Source organism: Clarias gariepinus, chromosome 25 (genome assembly GCF_024256425.1).
Source record: "Clarias gariepinus isolate MV-2021 ecotype Netherlands chromosome 25, CGAR_prim_01v2, whole genome shotgun sequence".
Lineage (NCBI taxonomy): Eukaryota > Metazoa > Chordata > Actinopteri > Siluriformes > Clariidae > Clarias > Clarias gariepinus.
Window position 1 is genome coordinate 4,428,869 of NC_071124.1, and position 20,170 is coordinate 4,449,038.

The 20,170-nt window shown below is 39.5% G+C and overlaps 2 protein-coding genes across 5 annotated transcripts; one reads left to right on the forward strand and one right to left on the reverse strand.

Moving 5' to 3' along the window:
• On the forward strand, nt 1-8,548 carry nebl (nebulette). 4 transcript variants are annotated; one of them, XM_053486546.1, is made up of 8 exons: nt 1-658; nt 3,792-4,002; nt 4,129-4,223; nt 4,465-4,549; nt 5,661-5,768; nt 5,947-6,130; nt 7,025-7,143; nt 7,630-8,548. In XM_053486546.1, the coding sequence occupies exons 2-8, from the start codon at nt 3,934-3,936 to the stop codon at nt 7,804-7,806; spliced, it is 837 nt and encodes a 278-aa protein (XP_053342521.1). In that variant the 5' UTR covers nt 1-658; nt 3,792-3,933; the 3' UTR covers nt 7,807-8,548. The 4 variants fall into 4 exon arrangements, with proteins under 4 accessions (XP_053342521.1, XP_053342523.1, XP_053342522.1 ...); XM_053486548.1 differs by having other exon boundaries at nt 3,907-4,002; XM_053486547.1 differs by lacking the exon at nt 1-658 and adding an exon at nt 704-795.
• Nucleotides 8,549-8,680: 132 nt separating this feature from the next.
• On the reverse strand, nt 8,681-20,127 carry riok1 (RIO kinase 1 (yeast)). The gene is made up of 17 exons (XM_053486541.1): nt 19,960-20,127; nt 18,260-18,461; nt 17,974-18,061; nt 17,798-17,867; nt 17,628-17,670; nt 16,116-16,208; nt 15,912-16,024; nt 14,798-14,878; nt 14,375-14,461; nt 14,141-14,278; nt 13,931-14,034; nt 12,253-12,359; nt 11,819-11,884; nt 11,544-11,648; nt 11,372-11,425; nt 9,291-9,431; nt 8,681-9,215 (listed from the first exon to the last, which is right to left on the reverse strand). Exons 1-17 carry the CDS (start codon nt 20,007-20,009, stop codon nt 9,105-9,107), a joined length of 1,653 nt encoding a protein of 550 aa, XP_053342516.1. The 5' UTR covers nt 20,010-20,127; the 3' UTR covers nt 8,681-9,104.
• Nucleotides 20,128-20,170: the final 43 nt, after the last annotated feature.

Consider the following 20,170-nt stretch of genomic DNA (forward strand, 5'->3'; position numbering starts at 1 on the left):
GGATGACTCAGTTACTAAACTGACTTATGTCCAAATCTCGACACCTGGAGCTGCTCCGAGTCAAACGCGTCCCCCCGGATGTTAACGAGCACCTGTGATTCTTCCTTTCCGCCTGTTTCTCCTCTCTCATCCCTCCTTTTGAATTAATCACACGTCAAATACCGCCGTCTAAACCCTGACGCTGGCGGCACGAGCTGTCATTGACGTGAACGTGAAGGTTATCGCGTTTATTACCTCACTATCAGCGCCAACGCATCTTTACTACCTGAATATTACATTTAATCCCGTTTTTTCCCCCTCCACACCTAAAATAAAGAATCTCTCAAGCATAGAGACACCTTTTCCGATTCCAAGAACATCCTAAACTGGGATAAACCTTCAAAAATTAAGCCTTACCAGTAATAATCCCACAAATATCAATAATAATAAGAATACAGTAAGGCAGACGTTAGGCAGAAACCGTTAGCGATTTGAATTTAAATTTTTAACGGTCGCTCTCGTGCGCACGCGGCGTCAGAAACGCTCCGCAGCGGCTCGGTGTCGTGAGGCGGTGAAGCCGCGTCTCAGCCATCGCCAGTGTGTCTCTGCGCTCCGGGACGCTGCAGCTGGATGCAGGCGCAGCGCATCAGTCCCGCATCAACCCCGTCTCTGGCTTCCGGTTAGTCTTGTAGTTCGCAGAGCGCTGTTGTTTTATACTGACGCACGCGGTAGGGCTGCACCAGAGAGTCGACTCTGCGTTGAGAGTCGCAGGAGTCGACTCCGAAGAGTCGGTTCGTTGCGGTGAAAATGATTCAGGTGTGTGATACAGTACGTATACTGCAGATCTGCGTCTATAAATCTGTGTGTGTGTGTGTATATGTATATGTGTGTGTGTGTGTAGAGATAGGATTGACTACTAATATACCTGGAAAAGGCAATAATGTTGCCCCGCACCTCCAGGACCGAGGGTTCGAGTCCTACCTCAGGTCTTTGTGCATGTCCCCCAGTGCTCTGGGAATTCTGGTTTCCTCCCCAAAGACATGCAGATTAGGTTCAATTTGGCGGGCCCGAACTGCGTGTGGTGGCACAGTGGCGTAGTGGTTATCGCTGTCGCCTTGTACCGCCAGGGTCTGAGTTTGAGTCCTGCCTCAGGGTCTGTGTACCAGCAGTTTGCATGTTCTCCATGTGCTTGGTAGGTTTCCTCCCACCATCTTGTACTGTAAGTCTTCTGGGATAGACAGAAGAAGCCGTATAGAAGATGAATGAACGCCTTTCATGTTCATATGTACCTCTGAAATATATTGAGGTTCTTCATTATGAATGCTTAAGTTGTAGGATATAAAATTAGTAAATTTGTCAACACACGTGGCATTTTATATGATCAGCAATAATAAAAGTATATTCATTCTTTCTTTCCCTAATAATATCCTGTGTAGGGTTTTGGGCGTGCTGGTGCTTCTCCCAAGAAACTCAGGGCTCAGTCTGAATATGGTGCATACACACTCACACACACACACACACAATCATACACAATAGGCAATTTGGTTACAGGCAAGTTAGCAATGCTTTCACCCATCTCCACAATTAGCACTTCGAATCTTACCTGTGGTCTATTTGAATGGAGTTTAAACGTTCTCTCCATGCTTTGTGGCTTTCCTTCAGGTCCTCTGGTTTTCCCCCCACAGTCCAAAGACATGTGCTGTAGTTTAATGGTTGTTTAAAGACCAAAAGATTAACAGTAATGTGAACAATTATAAAGAGAACGGGTAAGTGTATTCAGAGTCGGTTATGCTCTCGTTTTAGGCAGTTTTCTGGTCGCACGATTCTGATTTACAGGTGGCCTCTCAACCGTCACCTTTAAACACAAGTGCTTGTTAATCCTGGTGGAAAAAACAGGTGTGGAAAATGCCGACTTGAGAAGGAAAACTAAATAAATAAAACAAACTGAATGGCAGAGACGTTGTCAAAGCCATGTGAAACAAATTGAGCAAATTTAGCAAATTTTTTAAATTCAGCGAAAGCTGTTTCAAAAAAATGAACCAACGATACCAACAGATGTGTTCCAAAGCTACGTGATTTTTCACTTGATTTTTTGGAAAATTGGTAACATTTTTGGGTGGCTATTATTATCTGCATTTACATTATTTCCTATGTGAATAAATTCATATGCCGTGGTTCCGCGGTAAAGTTTTAGAAGAACATTAGCATGTTTCCAACGTATTGTTATATAAATACTCCTAATTGTCATCCTCATTTTAATTGCTCTAATTTGGATTTAAATTCCAGCATGGATTGCAGCATTACTATTATCAGCTTATACAGAACATGTGTGACATGTGTCACTTCACATGATGTTATATTTTTATTTTTATTTGATCTGTATTTAATGTGGCCATGTAAGCGCCTGAGGGAGGACATTATGAAGTAGCCGGGAATAGTAAACAAAACATTATTTGATTGGGTTTCCAACAGTATGACTATAAGCGTACAGAACTGGGGTGGAAGCCTATGGTTTATTCCTGACAAAACAACTGTGCTAGAAATTCACATATAAACAAAAGTCCAGTTGAATTGAGGATTTTAGAGGATTTAAAAAAAAAACCTATTTCAAAGTCCTGTAAGTTAAATAAAGCCAGACTGTACACAAACACCTCCCCTGGGACGGACATGGCAGTGGCAGTAAGGGGAATCTTTTACTTTTTCCTTCACAGCAAAGTTGTAAAATGTGTGATTTCCAGCTTAGAGTATCACACTTGGAAAGTACCTTATTTCGTGGATTTGTCATTAATTAAATACAACATTATATAATTAAATCAATATGCTATTTCTTGGCCAGTTTCTGTGAACCAAGTGGAATAAAACACACCAGGACCTCACATCATTCCACCTTATTGTTCATTTTTTTCTTGTAACAGCATTACCCAAGTGTATTATTCCTTCTTTATACATCAACACAGTGAAATACGTAGGCAGCACGGTGGCTTCGTGGTTCGCACTGTCACCTCTCGACACCAGGGTCTGGGTTCGACTCCCGCCTCGAGGTCCGTGTGCATTGAGTTTGCATGTTCTCCTCATGCTTGGTGGGCTTCCTCTGGGTACACTGGTTTCCTCCCACAGTCCAAAGACATGCAGATTAGGTTGATCAGCGCTCCTGTAGTGTGTGAATGAGCGTATGCGTTTGCCCTGTGATGGATTGGCACCTGGATAGGCTTCAGGCCCAACTGTAACCGCCTATACAGGATAAAGCGGTATAGGCGACAGTGAATGAGTGAGTTTTATTAAATACGTTATGGTTGCTATGTTACAACTAATTCACAGGAACTTATATAATGTGTACATAATAAGGTTAATAATAATTTTATGAAACATATTGTTCAATTGAGGATTGTTTTTAAATTCATTTTTAGTGTCAGCACTTCGCCTCTGCAAATTTTAAATAAAGGTGGTTACAAAATATTGAATTATTGGCATATTAATAAAAATAGTATCATGCTATTATTAAATTGGCTATCTAATTATTAGCTTAAGTATTGATGCCATAATATGCCAGAATCTGTAGTGTTGTACTATTGTCATAATGCATGAATAACATTTAATAATAAAATCATTTAAGCTAAGGCGTTAAAGTAAAATCTATAATATTATATGATACTGTAAATGATATGTAATAATATTATATAATGGAGCAAATTAATTGGAAACAATTTAGCGCATCATCATCGTTCTCTCTCTCTCTCTCTCTCTCTTTCTCTTTTTCTCTCTCTCTCTCCCTGGCACGTTTCCTCGTTCCCAAACTGACCTCCAACAATCAGCACGACTGTCTGCGCAGTTTTTAATCCACTGCACCACGGATCATTTTGTGTAAACTCTGAGCACGCTTTGTTTGAGTTTTTTTGCTTTTTGCTTCTTTGCACTAATTGGAATTAGAAAACGATGTGATCAAAGGCTTTCAGCATGAATCCTCACTGCGCACGCTGCGGGAAAATCGTCTACGCCACTGAGAAAGTGAACTGCCTGGACAAGGTAACGTCAGCTGCATGCATCGGTTCCTTTCCTGCACTTTCCCGAGTTAATAGTAACAGCTTGGTTTTGATCTTTCAGTCTCGTTATCATAATGCATTATCAATGCTGCACGTGTTCTTTTTTTAGTACTGGCACAAAGGATGCTTCCACTGCGAGGTGTGCAAGATGACACTGACCATGAACAACTACAAAGGATACGACAAGAAACCTTACTGCAATTCGTATGTACATCTTTAGTCAACATCAGACTCAATTAAAAGCATGCTGGGTCACTTTTCCATTTTTTATAAATTGGTTATATTAAAATTAAGCAAAGAACAAAACTAATGTTAGGTTTGCAGTATTGCAACAATAGCTAAAGATCATGTGAATGCATTTGCCTGTTATGCATGGTTTTCTAATGATCCAATGAAACATGTTTTTTCTCAACTTTTATCTTTAAAGATCTTCATCTTTCTCCAGGCATTACCCAAAGCAGACGTTCACGATCGTCGCAGACACGCCGGAGAACCTGCGACTGAGGCAGCAGAGCGAGCTGCAGAGTCAGGTACAGGTTCCTTCTTTGGTTACAGCCATCGATCGTGCATGCTACACACAGCTGATCGAGAGAAAGACCCAGCAGATCGAGAGAGAGAAAACATTTTGAGCTCTGTTTGGCTCGTGTGTGTCTGGGTGTGGTGCTTTCAGGTCAGCATGGAGGAAAGCAGGGCAGATGTCCACTCGGCGGTGGGTTCACACGTCCCCCATGAGTCGCCACCTGGCAACCAGGGACTCGCTGCCAGGTCCCTGCTGTCCTGGCTCTTGGACATGTGCTCAATATTCAAGCCAAATTCTAGCAATCGGCCTCAATTATCAATCTGGATTAAAAGGAAACGTAATCACAAATAGTTTGTAGAGGTTTTTTATGCAAAAAATGAGCAAAATATAATTGGATAATTGTTTGTATTCTATAAGATTGCACATATAAAGACTCGCTAACCTAAATGTGGCCCCGCACCTTCAGGGTTCAAATCCCACTTTCGGGTCTGTGTGCATGGAGTTTGCATGGGTTTCCTCTGGGTACTTTCCTGCATCTCTGTACAGGATAAGAATTATAGAGAATGTGTGTGTGTGTGTGTGTGTGTGTGTGTGTGTGTGTGTGTGTGTGTGCCAAAAATGGTGCCTGATTGACTTCAAACTGTATAACCGGCAATAAGTTGCTGTGAGTTTATATATACAGAACATGATTAAAAGTAAGTTATTAATTTTAGTGAAATTTGGTAAACACATTCAAAAACAAATGACTAAGTCTTAGAATGTAATGGCACCCTGCAAAAAGGAGAAAGAGGTAGCGTGTGTCTGCAGGAGCTGAGTCGCTTCAGTGGCTGAGCTGCATTATTGGAAACATCAATTTTCAATTTTCGACTGACTTAACTTAGACTAAGTGTTGTGGACATCACCGAATGGTGTCTGATTGAAACCTATCACCCTATAAGCCCATGGCGATGAGACTCAATATGATTTCAGGTCGATATGGTTTCATGAGGCTCATATTTCATGTCCGGTTAATATCAGCCGATCTAGCATGGTTACATGAGCGTAAATCAAGGTGTTTTTTCTCTTTCTTGAAGTGTCTACAAAACGTTCACATGCCCGCTTATCCTTCTTGTCACCTTCAGGTGAAATACAGGAAGGATTTTGAAGAGAGTAAAGGCCAGGGGCTTCGATTTCTTGTGGACACACCAGAAGTGGCGAGACTGAAGCAAGCTCAGGATCAGATTAGTAACGTAAGACCTGAGTGTAACGTTTGTACAGTTCTTTTATCGTGACAATATTTTGTAAGTTAAAAAGTTTCATATTAAAAAGAAGAAAAAAAAAGAACTCAGAAAATCAACACATTGTTTTTTTACTACATTGTCTTTTAAGGATTCATTTAAACATTTTTCTTTTTATTCATTCCTTTAGGTTAAATATCATAAGGATTTCGACATGCCAGGCCTGCACGGTGTCACTCAGGGCATTAGAGGAACTTATCTGGTGCGGGCACAGACGAGACCCGACCATCAGGCGCTGCAGGGGAGCAGCGCCACACACAGAGGTGTGAATCAGTACACCGTGGAGATGGAGCGGAGGCCAGGAGTCATTGTGGGTGAGTCCAAGAAATGACATGCATTAATAATCCATTACAGCTACAGCAAAAAACAATGGATTTAATCATGGTAAAGTTATAAATGAACAGAATAAAGGCTGTTTGTCGTTTATTTTATGTTGAATTGGGCGTTCAAGTGAAACCAAGACTTTCGATTGTGCAGAATACCAACATAGTTCTGAGAATAAAAACTCCCTTTATGTTTTTATATAATCCTCTGCTACACTCATGAACTTATCCCAATGTTTCACTAGTGCTCGGACACCATCAAGGTAGAAAGTTTTTTTCAGTATCATGATTAGACTGCTTGCTTCCTGTCTGAAACGCTGGCCTCCCTGGAACTCCCGCAAGTTCAAATGTTCAACTGCGGTTAAGAGTCTCATCACCATACTGTGCTTGAAGTCTTTCGCAAATGTCAATCAGTTTTTCACCTTTTTATCGCAAGTCCCGGTTTGACTTGAACGCCCCTCATAAATACAAACTCATGCAGTTCTTAAATAAGTGGATAATAAATGTGTGAGGTACTGTAGAAAAATGTATTAATACAACAATAATTCATCATTTTATTTTAAGATCTGGGAGATAGTAGCAGATTATTTTTAAACTGGATGATGCAGAACCAAAATTTTGGAAAATGCAATTTAGACAAACGCAAAATGTTCATTTAACTTATTCATATTCTGTCTTTTTTCATCCTTCTTCAGTGTTTGTATCATGCATCCCTTTAGACATAGATGTTTAAAGTCATTAGAAATGTGCAATATGTTTATTAATCTATGACTTTTTTATGACAGTTTTTGAAAGATAAACTGACTAGACTGAACTGTTTCACTCATCTGAGACACAGCGTATACCTAAATCTCATGCTGATTTATTTCCCTGTATCACCTTTAGCCCCGGTGCTTCCTGGAGCTTATTACCCGAGCGGCTATAACCAGGGACACAGCTACATGCATCAGACCAGCATGCACTCCCTCAGATCCATGCAGCTGCACTCGCATCCAGCAGCCATGGTGAGACGTCATTTTATGAGGTTTAATATTTTTTTAATTATACTCTCAAGCCTGCAAACGCGAAGAACAACGTTGTTGTAGTTGTTTTAATTTCTTTATTTCTTCTGGCTGATTTGAGGGCGGGACTGTATCTGCTATCATTTTGGCATTTGATCGAAATTGCACTGTTCGTTTATTTATATTTACTATTTCATACTTACTGTCTTACTGTAGCAGTTTGTTAATAGTGAGCAGTCGTACCAGTCGAATTATTATATTTTAAATATTTTTTAATTATGCATACTCATCGAAAAAAGCCGAGTACAGTATATAGATTTTTTTTTTTAATATAACAAAACAATGACTTTCAAACTAACAAAACCCTAAATGTTTACTGCAGCTTACAGTTAGTCAGTAGTAATTTAATTAGTGATCTTAACTTAATTGTTTATTGTGTGTCATATTCTATTCCTGGATTCCCTGACCTTGCTCTTTTCTGTGTGTCAGAGTGTGTACAGGGCCCTGTATGACTACACGGCTCAGGACTGTGACGAGGTCTCGTTCCGCGATGGCGATCTGATCCACAACGTGTACTCCATCGACGAGGGCTGGATGTTCGGGACGGTGCAGAGGACGGGCCGCTCCGGCATGCTGCCTGCTAACTACGTGGAGGGCATCCGCTAAGCTGCGCTAGTTCACGCGGTGTCTGATTAACCCTGCTCAGTGGAGAGTGTGTTGGGACCAAGAACATGTAAATAGACAGAATTAGGCCTCTATTTTAGTAGTACGTTTTTCCTACACTGTGTAGTATTACATTAGCGAGCGCATGTTATGGGTTTTGTACTCAGGTTAAAGTATATGGTTTGTAACTTTTATAGTTGAAGTATTACAGCAATAAGGTCCATCTACATATACAGTATGAGAGCAGGTCTGAGTGGGTGTGGCTTTTCAAATAGATGGAGAATACGGGCATGTCTTTTGTGCCCATATATGGGAAGTCTACATACAGGAAGAAGAAAGGTTTTCTTTTTCTTCCTGTCTGTAGATGTCCAATACTCAATACTTTTTTGTCTTTTTCAAAAATTCATATAATAATAAATAAATTATCACAGTCTTCACTGCTTACTCAAACATATTAGTCCATACACAGCCATAAGGACACATCTACTTATCTCCATACAGATCATTTTTAATAATAAAATAAAAAAAAAAACATATATTTTATATTCCAGGAAGCCCATACTTATTATAGTAGGATTTTAATTTGTCTTTATTTTACATCTTACTTCATTTTGTGTGATAAAGTAAATTGTCATAAAATGAAGTTTTATAACTGAAATTTTATCCAAAACAATGCAATACAAAATAACGTCTTTGTAGCATGCACTGTATTTGTATCCTCGGAAATGTAATAATACACCGGATTTGTAAATCTTAATAAACACGTGGCATTAAAATGGTATCACGCTGCACCAGAAAAAGACGGACTTCTTGCTGGGTGAGTTCATGTGAGAATTTAACACTGCGCTGCTCTTTAAAAGAAATCCATAAACATCAATTTTCAGCCATAAATATCACTTTATTCAGAAAAAACTGAATGTTTTTTTGTATTTAAATGGATTAAAAATACACATACAGGTTTTGTCTTCCACAAAAATGCAGTCCGATTATAAATACTATGAACGTAATCATAGTAACCGACAGGTCACTTTTGGGGCTTTTATTTAATTGTTTTTAAAAAAACTTTTTTTTTTTATTTTGCAAGGACCAGGTGATCACGATGATTTAAACTCAGACCCATCATTATGAGGACATATAGCATGGTTTGACATCCTCACAAAGAGCTAAACTAACTAATGTGATGTGAAGGAGCAGCGAGGTGAGGGTACAGCGGTACCTTGGCATACAAAGTTTAAACCATAAACCGGCGTGCCGAGGTACCAGTGTAACGAGAAGGCACATTTTCTTTCAGAACGTTCCTTTCATTTTCCTTTCTTCATCTTAGCCACTTTCTCCTTGCGCTTCTTCACATGCTTCGGGACCTTCGTTCTGCGTTTCTCTCTCTGAGCTTCTTTAACCAACTTTTTTCTTTCCTAAGAGGGAAAAAAAACCCTGTTATATAAATCCATTCTACATTTTTGGATCAGCTGGAAATTAAATGTTCGAACCTTTTTGTCCAGAGGTTGCGTTTTGTCCTGGTCGCTGTGTTCCGACGCGTCCTCGTCTCCAGATTCGTCCTCATCTTCGTCGTCGTCCTCTTCCTCACTACTGCTCTTGTCCTCAGCACAGCCCTCTAGTAAGGACGGAATCTGAAATAAAGCAGAACGGTTTGTAAGATTAAAACTTTACCGTTTTACTTTCGCGCTTCAATTCTGATTCCTGCGTGTGAAGGTTCAAGGACAAATTGGATATTATTGTTAAAATAAACACTGACGGAGTTTCTTTTTTTAAAAACTTGAATGAAATCTCAGATGAAGCTGACAGTAAAATCAGGAAAATGTCCTACGGAATTATTATATAAATTCAATTAATCTCCTCTAATCTCTTTTTGTAAATAACTCATTAGAAGCTAGGGGGCGCCAGTGACTCATCAAAATGGATTTTCCAATCATTTGAGAAGAGTTCATTAAAAGAAAACTGTCATTTTAACCTAAAATGAATGATCTTTGTGAGAGTTTGGTGTTTTAAAAGCTAAAGCCTTTGGCATAAATGAAACTAGGGATTTGACGTCGAATTTAACTACAACTTACTTCTGCTTAAATTTTAAACATACAATTGAATGAATTAGCTGATATAAACTACCAGAGATTTTTCAAGTTGTTCAGGATAGAGATGGTAACGATTAATCATTAATTATTATTGTTAAAGTATTTAACCAATTAAAAAAACAAATTAACCAATAACGTTCTTTTTCCATGCATTGGTAACCGTGACAACCCAACGGTGATCTAGCGTTAGCTTAGCTATGCTGATAGCGGGGCTCCTCAGATGCCGAATCTTTGCAATTAATTTTATTAACATTAATCGATTTTTAATTGGTGACATGTTTAAAAATCTGTTAACAAAAAATGTGCAACTCTTCTCTTTTTTACGCTCTATTTAGATATTGACCCAATAAAAACGGATAAATATTATAAAAAAATTGCATGTATTAAGGGTAACTTAATCATATTGTATTTATTATAGATATAGATATTTCTAGAATACTGTATGTAGTATTAATAGTAGTACATATTTATAGTAGATGAATAACAATTGCATAAACTCCCAGCAATAAAAATATATTTTTTTTACATTAACAAAAAAATATTAAATGCAAACAAAAAACAAAAAAAAAGATTCTGCACAATTTTTTTATTTTATTTCTAGATTTAACATGATTTAGAAAAGCAACATGCCGCTATATGTTTTTTAAATTACACCGTAAAGTCCTACTTCGAGGATGAGTCAAAAAATTATCCGCACTCTGGCCTAAATTCATTTTAATTATCTTTTAGAAAAGACAGATAAATCTCCTCGCTTGTCCATCGGTCACGAGCTTTCTTATTTCCTCATTAAAAGTATTTTAGGCTGAGCTGCGAGCCATGAATGCACCGCTGTCTTCACTTCTTCATCGGAAGCGACTCTTCATCCTCGTAGTTCTGCATTCAGCGAACAAACAGGTGAGACTCTGATGGAGCGAGATCAGGACTATAAGGAAGACGCTTTAACACCACATAAAGTCGACAGCGTGTGCAGAAGCGTGTGGACCGTATGTGTCATCATGTGAGATCACAACACTCTTGAATATCAGTCCTCTGTGTTTAAGCCGAAGTTTAGTCTTCAGCTCTTTAATAAGCGTCTCACTGTAACATGCGCTGTTGATTATTAAAGCTTTTTCCTGATGGTGTTCCAATACTTCTGGCCCTTGAGATTCCCAGAAGACCGCAAGCGTTGATGAATTTTCCAGCTGATGGTTTTGACTTTTGAGCTTTTTCTCGGTCGGTGATTGAGGATGTTTCTTCCTTTTTTTTCTTCCTTTTTCTCTTTCATTTATATGACTCTATGCAATATTCAAGTAGTAATCAACTCAGTGTCAAAATAACGCATCATTAATCGATGGACTTATTCACTGAAAATCCCCTGTGCCAGGATTCCTCTAGAAAAATAATAACTTGTCCTGCTCGCTAACTGATGTTGCACTTTTAAGGTTTTCATTTATCTCAGCCTCGAGGGAGCGCTCATCCTGAGTACTACACAGTAATCTTACCGTCTGCACGCCTGAGAGATCCTTTTTCAGTCCCGTCACCGTCTGGTACAGAATCTAAAATTACAAAACAGAAATGATATCATCGCTGCAGCCTCATCACACGCATACGGGATGAACAGGATGAACGTGGAACCGTACGCGTCATTAAGAGGGGCTGCACCCTGGCACTCACGTTATCGTTCTGCTTCTTCTCCTGCTCCCTGCCCATGGCGTCCACGTCTCGTTCGTAATGGCTCACTTCGTTGAGCGTACGAGGGATGTAGGCGTTCTTAAACACCTGAAGGACAGAAAGTGCATCGCTCAGTCTAAAGCCTTCATGTCTTTATTGTACGCAGGAGCGAACTTTAAATGCTACTAGAAATGAATAAAAAGTATAACGTGATATACATTTAATGATGAATTGCAACCTTTGTAAAACACACTTTAATTCACACATGTACAGTATACCTCCTCGTCCACTTTGTCCTGATTGGATCTCTCCTCAGCTGTCCTGGTTGATGCGATCTCCATCGCCTGTAAATACACACCACAAGCTTAATGTCACTGCAAACCCAAAAACCACAAGCGAGCTGGTGCTCAAGTATTTAATGGAATATATAACAAGTACTGAATGTATAATTACAACGTAATATTAACTGCACAAATTCGATATAATGCTTAATATAACGTCCAGCTATACGGAGGTACCAAAAATATATCTTGTATTTAGTATTTCATATTCGTGCATTATTATAGAGTCATTTTAAATATATTTTTAAAATAAGATACAAAAAAAATATATATATGTAAATAAAAACAAGCAAAAATTACATGCACTACTGAGTGGTTTGTGTTTGTTTTTAATCCACGTGTTAAACGAGTGGGAAGAGGAAAAGGCCGACCTTCTCCAGGTACTGGTTGATGTTGTCGCTGGTGATGGACGGGTCTGTGACGAACTCGAAGAGCTCCCGAACCGTCATCACGGCTACACTGCGTTTTTGGAAAAAATCTAAAGAAAGAGATTAAAATGAAATAAGATATTTACTTAATAAAACTCGTATAAAAACGTCATTCATCTGCAGGTTTAAAATATATTGTATGTACAGAAATATTAGATACACTAAGTCTCTGTAAGTTAAGAGTCTGTGTGAGGGGACCCTAAAGTCAGTCCCGCAGAAGGAGGCGTGGCCCCCGAGGCCCGGGGAAGAAGGCATGACCCCCCTGAAAGTCATTCCCAGGGAAGGAGACGTGGCTCCCGTGAAAGTCATTCCCATGGAAGGAGACAGGGACCCCGAGGCCCAGGAAAGGAAGCGTGGCCCCCCAAAAGTCAGTCCCGGGGAAGGAGGCGGGTAGCCCAATGACTGAGAAAGGGAGCGTGGCCCCCCCGAAAGTCCCAGGCTCTTAAATATCAGTCCTCTGTTTTTAAGCCGAAGTTAAGTCTTCAGCTCTTCAATAAGCGTCTCACTGTAACATGCGCTGTTGATTGTTAAAGCTTTTTCCCGATGGTGTTCCAATACTTCTGGCCCTTGAGAATCCCAGAAGACCGTAAGCGTTAATGAATTTTCCCGCTGATGGTTTTGACTTTTGTACTTTTTCTCGGTCGGTGATTAAGGATGTTTCCGCTCCGTTTACTCTCGGACTCATAGTGATGAAGCCGTGTCTTGTCACCGGCAAAAAAAAAAAAAACATGAATCACTGCACACTGCAATCACAAGTAGGTCATCTGTTTTTGCACACATACACACCGTGGTTAGAAATGAATTGATGCAAAAAAAAAAAAAAAAGCTTTGGTATATTCAGAGTGCGGATCATTTTTGACTTACCCTCATACATACATATTGTTAATCATGATAAACAACTTGGTAATTATTACGGTACTAAGATTTTACATTTTTATTTCTGTTATCGTCCGTGATTCTAGGATTCGATCCCAGAATTCCTTGCCTTTTTAACTTTTCTCCTTTTTTTGTGTCTCTTTTCTCTTTCATTTATATTACTCTATGCAATATGCAAGTACTAATCAAATCAGTGTCAAAATAACGCATCATTAATCTATGGACTTATTCACTGCAAATCCTCGTATCACTCGTATCAAAACGTCATTCATCTGCAGGTTTAAAATATATTGTATGTATAGAAATATTAGATACACTAAGTCTCTGTAAGTTAAGAGTCTGTGTGAGGGGACCCTAAAGTCAGTCCCGGGGAAGGAGGCGTGGCCCCCGAGGCCCAGGGAAGGAGGCGGGGACCCCGAGGCCCGGGGAAGAGTTATGGCGACTGGATTAAAGTCTCTGTGAATGATCAAGGAGGTGTGGCCATTGTAAGTCCCAGTGAAAGAGGCGTGGCCTCTGTGGCTTTACATCTCAGTGAAGGATAAAGGAGGTGTGGCCTTAAGAAGGCGTGGATTCTGATCTCTGCACCAATCGGATTTGTCTTTAACTCTTTTTTTTTTTTTTGTCTTTGTTTAATATTGAATGACAATTTTCTACAATTCAGCGCTATCTGACTTTTGAGTCACACCATACATAGTTGTTTTTAACTGCTAAAAAGCCCAGACACGTTCATGTGCATCACACCAACCATTGACATTGCTGCAGTCTTTGCGGAGAAACTCCAGCGCGTGAGGATGATCGTGCTCCACTGACTGAGAGACGTCTATAATGTACGCGTCTCCGTCATGGTACCTGCGACAGCGAGAACAAAACACGTCTTACAACCGAAGAAATAAAACAAACTTGGATTACACAATATAAAAAAAAAAATAAAAAACAGGACGACTCTAAAGCTTACAGCATGTTGAACTCGCTGAGATCCGCATGCACGAGTCGAGCCTCCTGATACATCAGCCTCATGTTCTGGATGACCTGCAGGTAGAGCTCACAGGCCTTGGACTCGGACAGTGCGGCGTTCTTTAATAAAGGTGCAGGCCTGCGAGAGAAACGTACGCTTGGCTGTAGAATTCTTTTTATTACATTTTTTTTTTTTTTAATATAGCAAAGTTTAGGTATGTGACTTTTTACATACATGTCATCTTTTCCAACAAAGCCCATGACCAAGACGTGGCTCCGGAGCATGATGGGCTCTGGACTGGGAATCCCTGCAGTCTGTAACCTTAAAACAAGAAGACATTAATGAATTGACACTTACTCATTACACGCCTCCACTGCCTGATCTAATACGCTTTTCTGGCCGCGAGATTCAGACTGCTGATGGTTGCAGTCTGACAGGCAACTGAATAAAGCTCACAAAGAAACAGTAAAGGTGTAACATCCATATATAATACAGTACAGTAAAAATATATCTTCACATCTCACAAGCCGTTAATACAAGCATGTTCGCACGAGACTAAGACTATATGCACAGCCTATTACTGTGAGAGGAATAATATTTAATAACTACAGTGTCATCATTCAATTGTGTTTGAACAACGTAGATGGTGAAGCATACCTGATCAGGTTCCTCATCTCCTTCTCAGCCCACGTCCGCACCATCTTCCTCGGGTTGCCTTTACAGTAGCCGTGCCGAAACCTGAACAGGAAACCATCAGTAAGTCAGTGAGTAAAAAAAACGGTTCCATGGCGGCCCCAACATTTTACAGCAAAGAACCACGGACCCCAGGGGCTGGGGGCGGGATTATCACAACCAACTCAATGTTTGCTAGTGCTAGCATTCCCACCACCTTGGCCACTAGCATTGCTGGGAAAGTAGAGCCGTACGGAGACGTATACAGTGACGTAATGACGTCATTCCCAGCTGGCACTGCCGCTAGCATTGCTGGGAAAGTGATGTAATGACTTGACTCTCTAGCCCATGGAAAAACAATGCCAGTTCTTAGTTCGCTATTGAGCCGGCGCTAGCACCAGACATGAACTAGCATCTGGTTCACTTTGGGTAAAAAAGGGGTTGTGATGTCACCCACAGGATAGGCGCAAACATCTATCCAAGAGCCAGGCGAATGCCAATTAGACATGCCACTAATTATGCATAATTCTATGGCTTAATATAATTCTAACTGATGAGTTAAATATGAAATCTAGCTGTGGAGACCATAGACCAATTCTGGGAATTGACTCACTTTTGGGGTCAGTGGTCATTTGAGGAACTGCACTCTTTGGCACTTTCCTATCTTAGGATAATCTCATATACTGTACATCCTACAAAGTACGAGATATTTCGCTCCTGAGATATCTTGATGAAGAGTTTATTAAATCTCAGACAGACACACAGGTCCAGTAGCAGAAATGACAGCTAGCCAAAAATTAGCCTTCTCTTCCTAAATGGATGTGTAAACAGGAAGTAAATCTATTCTGATCAAAACAAATTAAGCAAACATTTAGTAGATGTTTGAAATGAACACACTTCGAATATACCAGGGGGTTTAAGTCAAACTGGGACACAGGGTTCCCTTAATTTTTTTTTTTTAAGAGGCAGTATATTTCAGCTATATCAGTTCATCTTCTGTTGTTTACGGTACTCTGGAGTACATCCTGCAATCACTCATTCCTCAGATATCACACTAATTAGAATGAAATCACAAAGTGGCTACAGGTCATCGTCTCACCTGAACTCGCCACTGACGTATTTATCTCTGTCCTTAAACAGCAGGATGGACGTCTTATAGATCTTAATGGCGCGGCTTTCTCCCTTAGCTGTGGTCGCGTGATATACGTTGGCCTGATGACAACAGAAAGATGAGATCAGTAGTACTTCTTAATGTTCAGCTTCATCTCTAATCAGGAAGAACAAGCAAGAGTTTGACTCGAACCTCTTTTCCTGTACTGATGCAGCCGTTAATGCCTGAAATGACGCCTCTGCTGAGCATTTTGAAGAGAATCATGCGAGTCCTGGGGTCCAGAACCTGAAATAGTTTAAAATGTTATGAACACATGGCCTTGTAGCTTAAGAGCCAAATGCAGGACTGAAAACAGGGGAAATTTTTACAACATACGTACTTGATAAAAAAAAAAAAGAAGACATGCAATTATAGGAAAATAATAATTAAAACACTTATTATAATCATACTTTGATTCATACACATTCACATTTCATACAAACTTCAATAATTCTTTTAATGGTGTAAAGCTGCTTTGCGACAATGACTAGTTAAAAGCGCTATACAAATAAAACCGAATTGAAGACTGAGGCAGAAGTCTTAAAATTGGAGACTCCCTCCAAAATTGTTTTTGTTTGTTTTAATTTTGATTATTACGGCGTACATCTCATAAAACTTAGACGACTGTAATCTTTGTAGAATCTTACACACTTGACTAGGTTGGATACTTTTTTAGACGCAAATCCATCAATATAAACAGCCAGTGATCTGTGTTTATCTAAATCTTAGATTCCCAAGTAAAAACGTATGTAAAATATTTAGTTGAACAGGTAGTCCACGACTTACAAACAAGTTCCATTCCGGGATTATGTTCGCAAGTTGGATTTGTTCTTAAGTCTGACAAAGTGAGTCTTTAACCCCTTTGACATGAATATACAATGTAAAGCATACCAATCCACTTGACTTAATCTCTGTCCCCTTTCCTCATACTGTAATCGCACCTAAGAAGTTTAATTGCGAGTGGACACCATTTTGTCTCAGAGCTGTTTTCCATGGTATTGGACTAGGAACTCAGTTTTGCTAAGGATTTTCTGAAATTAGGATTATTAACCATCAGGACAGCTTCACAGGACAGACATTTTATATCACTGAGTTTAATTCTGATTGATTAATTAAAATCGGTGAGGCAGACACATTTGTCCCATCCCCCAACACACAATATACCAGCTTTGGACATTTTCTTTCACTTACACACTGAAAATTAGTATCTGCTGCACTGCAGTGTCTATAAAGTTTTGTACAATACACGTAAACTACTTCTGTGATAGGGCCGGAAGTAGAACCGCAATCCGTTTGTATCTGCAGAAAATTGTAACTCGAGTGTTCGTAAGTCGGGGACGACCTGTACTTGTTTCCACTTCAAAGTGAGAAAATTCACATTGTCTTTTTGTGTTGGTTTTTTTTTTGTGTGTAAAATAAAAGTGAGAATCTCGAATGTGCAGGGAACGTCCAAATATAAAACTAACTTTATCTCTAACACATACTACATATTTCCCTTCGGTCGTCTCAGTTCTTACAGTAGAGTCTCTGAATTAAATGAAAATAAAAAGAAAAAAAGTCATGTGTGCTCTGTTTGTGCTTTTTTAAAAATGTATTGATTATTTCAAAATGCTGGTAGAGCACTGGGATGCCGTGCAACACTCTTCCTAACACACACACACACACCTGCTCCACCGTAGCTCTATCAGCCTTGTCTTTAACTCGGAATCTGCAACAAGAACAGATGATTTAAGGGTCAGACTGCCATGAGGTCGTATCCAATAAAAAATGACAATATCTGTATAAAGGGGTATAACTTCTATATAATATAATATATAAAGAATAACATGACTGACGTGTCTGCTTCTTTCTGTCTCTGCATCGCGGTGACTTTGTTGATGACGGAATCGGCGTAGTTCAGCTTATCTGTTAAATCACATCAACAGAATGGGTTAATTTCAACACCTCAACTCTCACACCTACTTTCACACAGATTCTTATCATCTTTCCCTCTCTCACAGTGCGATCTTACCCAGATTGATTTTGTGTTCGAACTTCCTCAGGACCTTGTCCGAAGGCGTCGAGAGCTTTTCGGACTTTTTCGAGTTCTGTCGGTTCGCCTGGAAAACGAAATAAACAAAATTAAATATTTATTATTACATTGGATTATGTTGCTATTATTATTATTATTCAATAGCTTTCCAACTGAATTGAACATTCAATTAAAAGTAGTCAATAAAATGAATGTAAAAAAAAAAAAAATGATATGTATAAAACGTTCATCACTTCGTCTCCTGCTGAACATGTCTAGAAAATACCTGCTGATTGACTCCCGTCCGCATCGCAGTGTAGCGTTTTGTAAGATCTCCTCCGTCGGACTCCTTCCAGTACCACTCATCATCATCATCATCATCATCCTCCTCTTCCTCATCTTCCTCCTCCATGTTATCATTTTGCTTCCTAGAATCTACACACAGCGGCTGTAACGTCACTCCGGCGAGTTTGTCGTCCAGTGAGTCACTGTAGAACAAAACATTTCAGGGTCAGTCTGCGTAGTTTATGTAACATTATAAATTCACCAAGGCTGAATTTAATCTTTTAAAGGACTTAATTCTTCACAGTTGGGAGATGTTCGTACTTTGCGCGATAGTATGAGGAGCACTATAAACTGACGCATGATTTATTTGTCACACAGATATTATTACACTGATATTTTATTTTATTTCGTATTTCTTTTGATTCATATTTATTTCCTATGTATACGCTTTTATTTTTTAAGGTCACTGGCGGTCGTACAAGCATTTCACTACATTATCGTACTGTGTATGACCGTGTATGTGACAAATAAAATTTTTATTTGAAAATATTAGATTTTTCAACATCAGAGGATGTCGACATCCTGAGCAAAAACAAACTTCACAGTTTGGGTTTAAAGTTTGAGCAAATGATATTGGCTGAAATATTTATTGCAATTTAGATGAGCAGTTCTTCCGATTAGTGGATACACAACACATAAACCTAACTAAAATTTACTTCAAGGTTTAGAAACACCTCTATGACTCTACAATAGTCCCCCTCAACACATTATATTAAAAAACCCACTTTAGGTATTATTGGCCCACTTTTAGCTTTAATTACGGTATAGGTTCTCTGTTTGAACATCATAATATTCATTTCTGTCCGGAATCGTGTTAATTCCCGGTGTAGATCTTGTATTGATGACGGGAGAGTCGAACCGCCCCATATAAACCATCTCAAAGACTTTCAGTTGGGTTCAACAGCTCTGTGGATGTGATACTCTGGTCATTCAGGTCGGCAGCTGATTTTTTTTTTCCAGATATCGTTAAAAAGTGAAGCAACCGCAGATGATAACGTGGCCTCCAGAGGCTTGTACAGTGGACGAGATGATGTGCATGATCACTTCATGTGCCAACCTTCTAACCATGACGCCCCCTTCTCTCCAGCATAGGGTCAATTCTGGACTCCATCACATGACATTTATTAATTTTATAAAAATTTTGTTCCAAACTTTGGAGTGATTGTTGCTCTCGAGCAAACTGGGGCCTTTTTGTTTTTTGAGACGCAATCATAAGTGTTTTTCTTATGGAGACAGGGCTGTGTCTCATCACATTGTGTGTGTGTGTGTGTGTGTGTTTGTGTGTGTATATGGACATGCTCTTACTGTCACTATTAAACATATCATATATTATGATGCAACTTCACCAGAGTTTAAATGATCTCTAATCACATTCTATAACCCAACCTCCTCTTTGTAATTCACACAATATTACGTCATCACGTATGGTAACAAGATGACGTCATTACATTACATTGTTACCCATTATTAAAATTACAATGTTTTGAAATGAATTGCTGCTTTGGTTATATTATCACTGTAAGCTGAAATATTACAGAAATGAGGACATCTCGGTTTGGACACACACTTCTGTATAATAAATAAAAGTAAACACGACGCCATTGTGGGATTTTCCGCAGTGAACTCTAGATGTTTTCTGACCTGCCGATTTCCTCCGCGTCGTCAAACTGTCCCGGGACAATCTGCGCCATCGTGATGTCTTCTCTGTCTTTCCTTCGCTTCACTAAAGGAATAAACAGCTCAGAAAAGGGTAAAGATGGAACAGTGAGACACAAACCCACGCCGCGCGCCAGGACCGCTAACACGCACTTCCGCACACGTGACGCTTGTGACGTAACGCCGTTACGTAGGA

Excerpts from the sequence above, each read along its gene's own strand:
- nebl (XM_053486546.1), top strand. The coding sequence starts at position 3,934 with ATGAATCCTCACTGCGCACGCTGCGGGAAAATCGTCTACGCCACTGAG. Across the intron at positions 4,550-5,660 it reads AGAGCGAGCTGCAGAGTCAG|GTGAAATACAGGAAGGATTT; the intron begins GTACAGGTTCCT and ends TGTCACCTTCAG. Across the intron at positions 6,131-7,024 it reads GAGGCCAGGAGTCATTGTGG|CCCCGGTGCTTCCTGGAGCT; the intron begins GTGAGTCCAAGA and ends TATCACCTTTAG.
- riok1 (XM_053486541.1), bottom strand. The coding sequence starts at position 20,009 with ATGGCGCAGATTGTCCCGGGACAGTTTGACGACGCGGAGGAAATCGGC. Across the intron at positions 17,671-17,797 it reads AGACAGAAAGAAGCAGACAC|ATTCCGAGTTAAAGACAAGG; the intron begins GTCAGTCATGTT and ends TTCTTGTTGCAG. Across the intron at positions 14,035-14,140 it reads CTCAGCGAGTTCAACATGCT|GTACCATGACGGAGACGCGT; the intron begins GTAAGCTTTAGA and ends TCGCTGTCGCAG.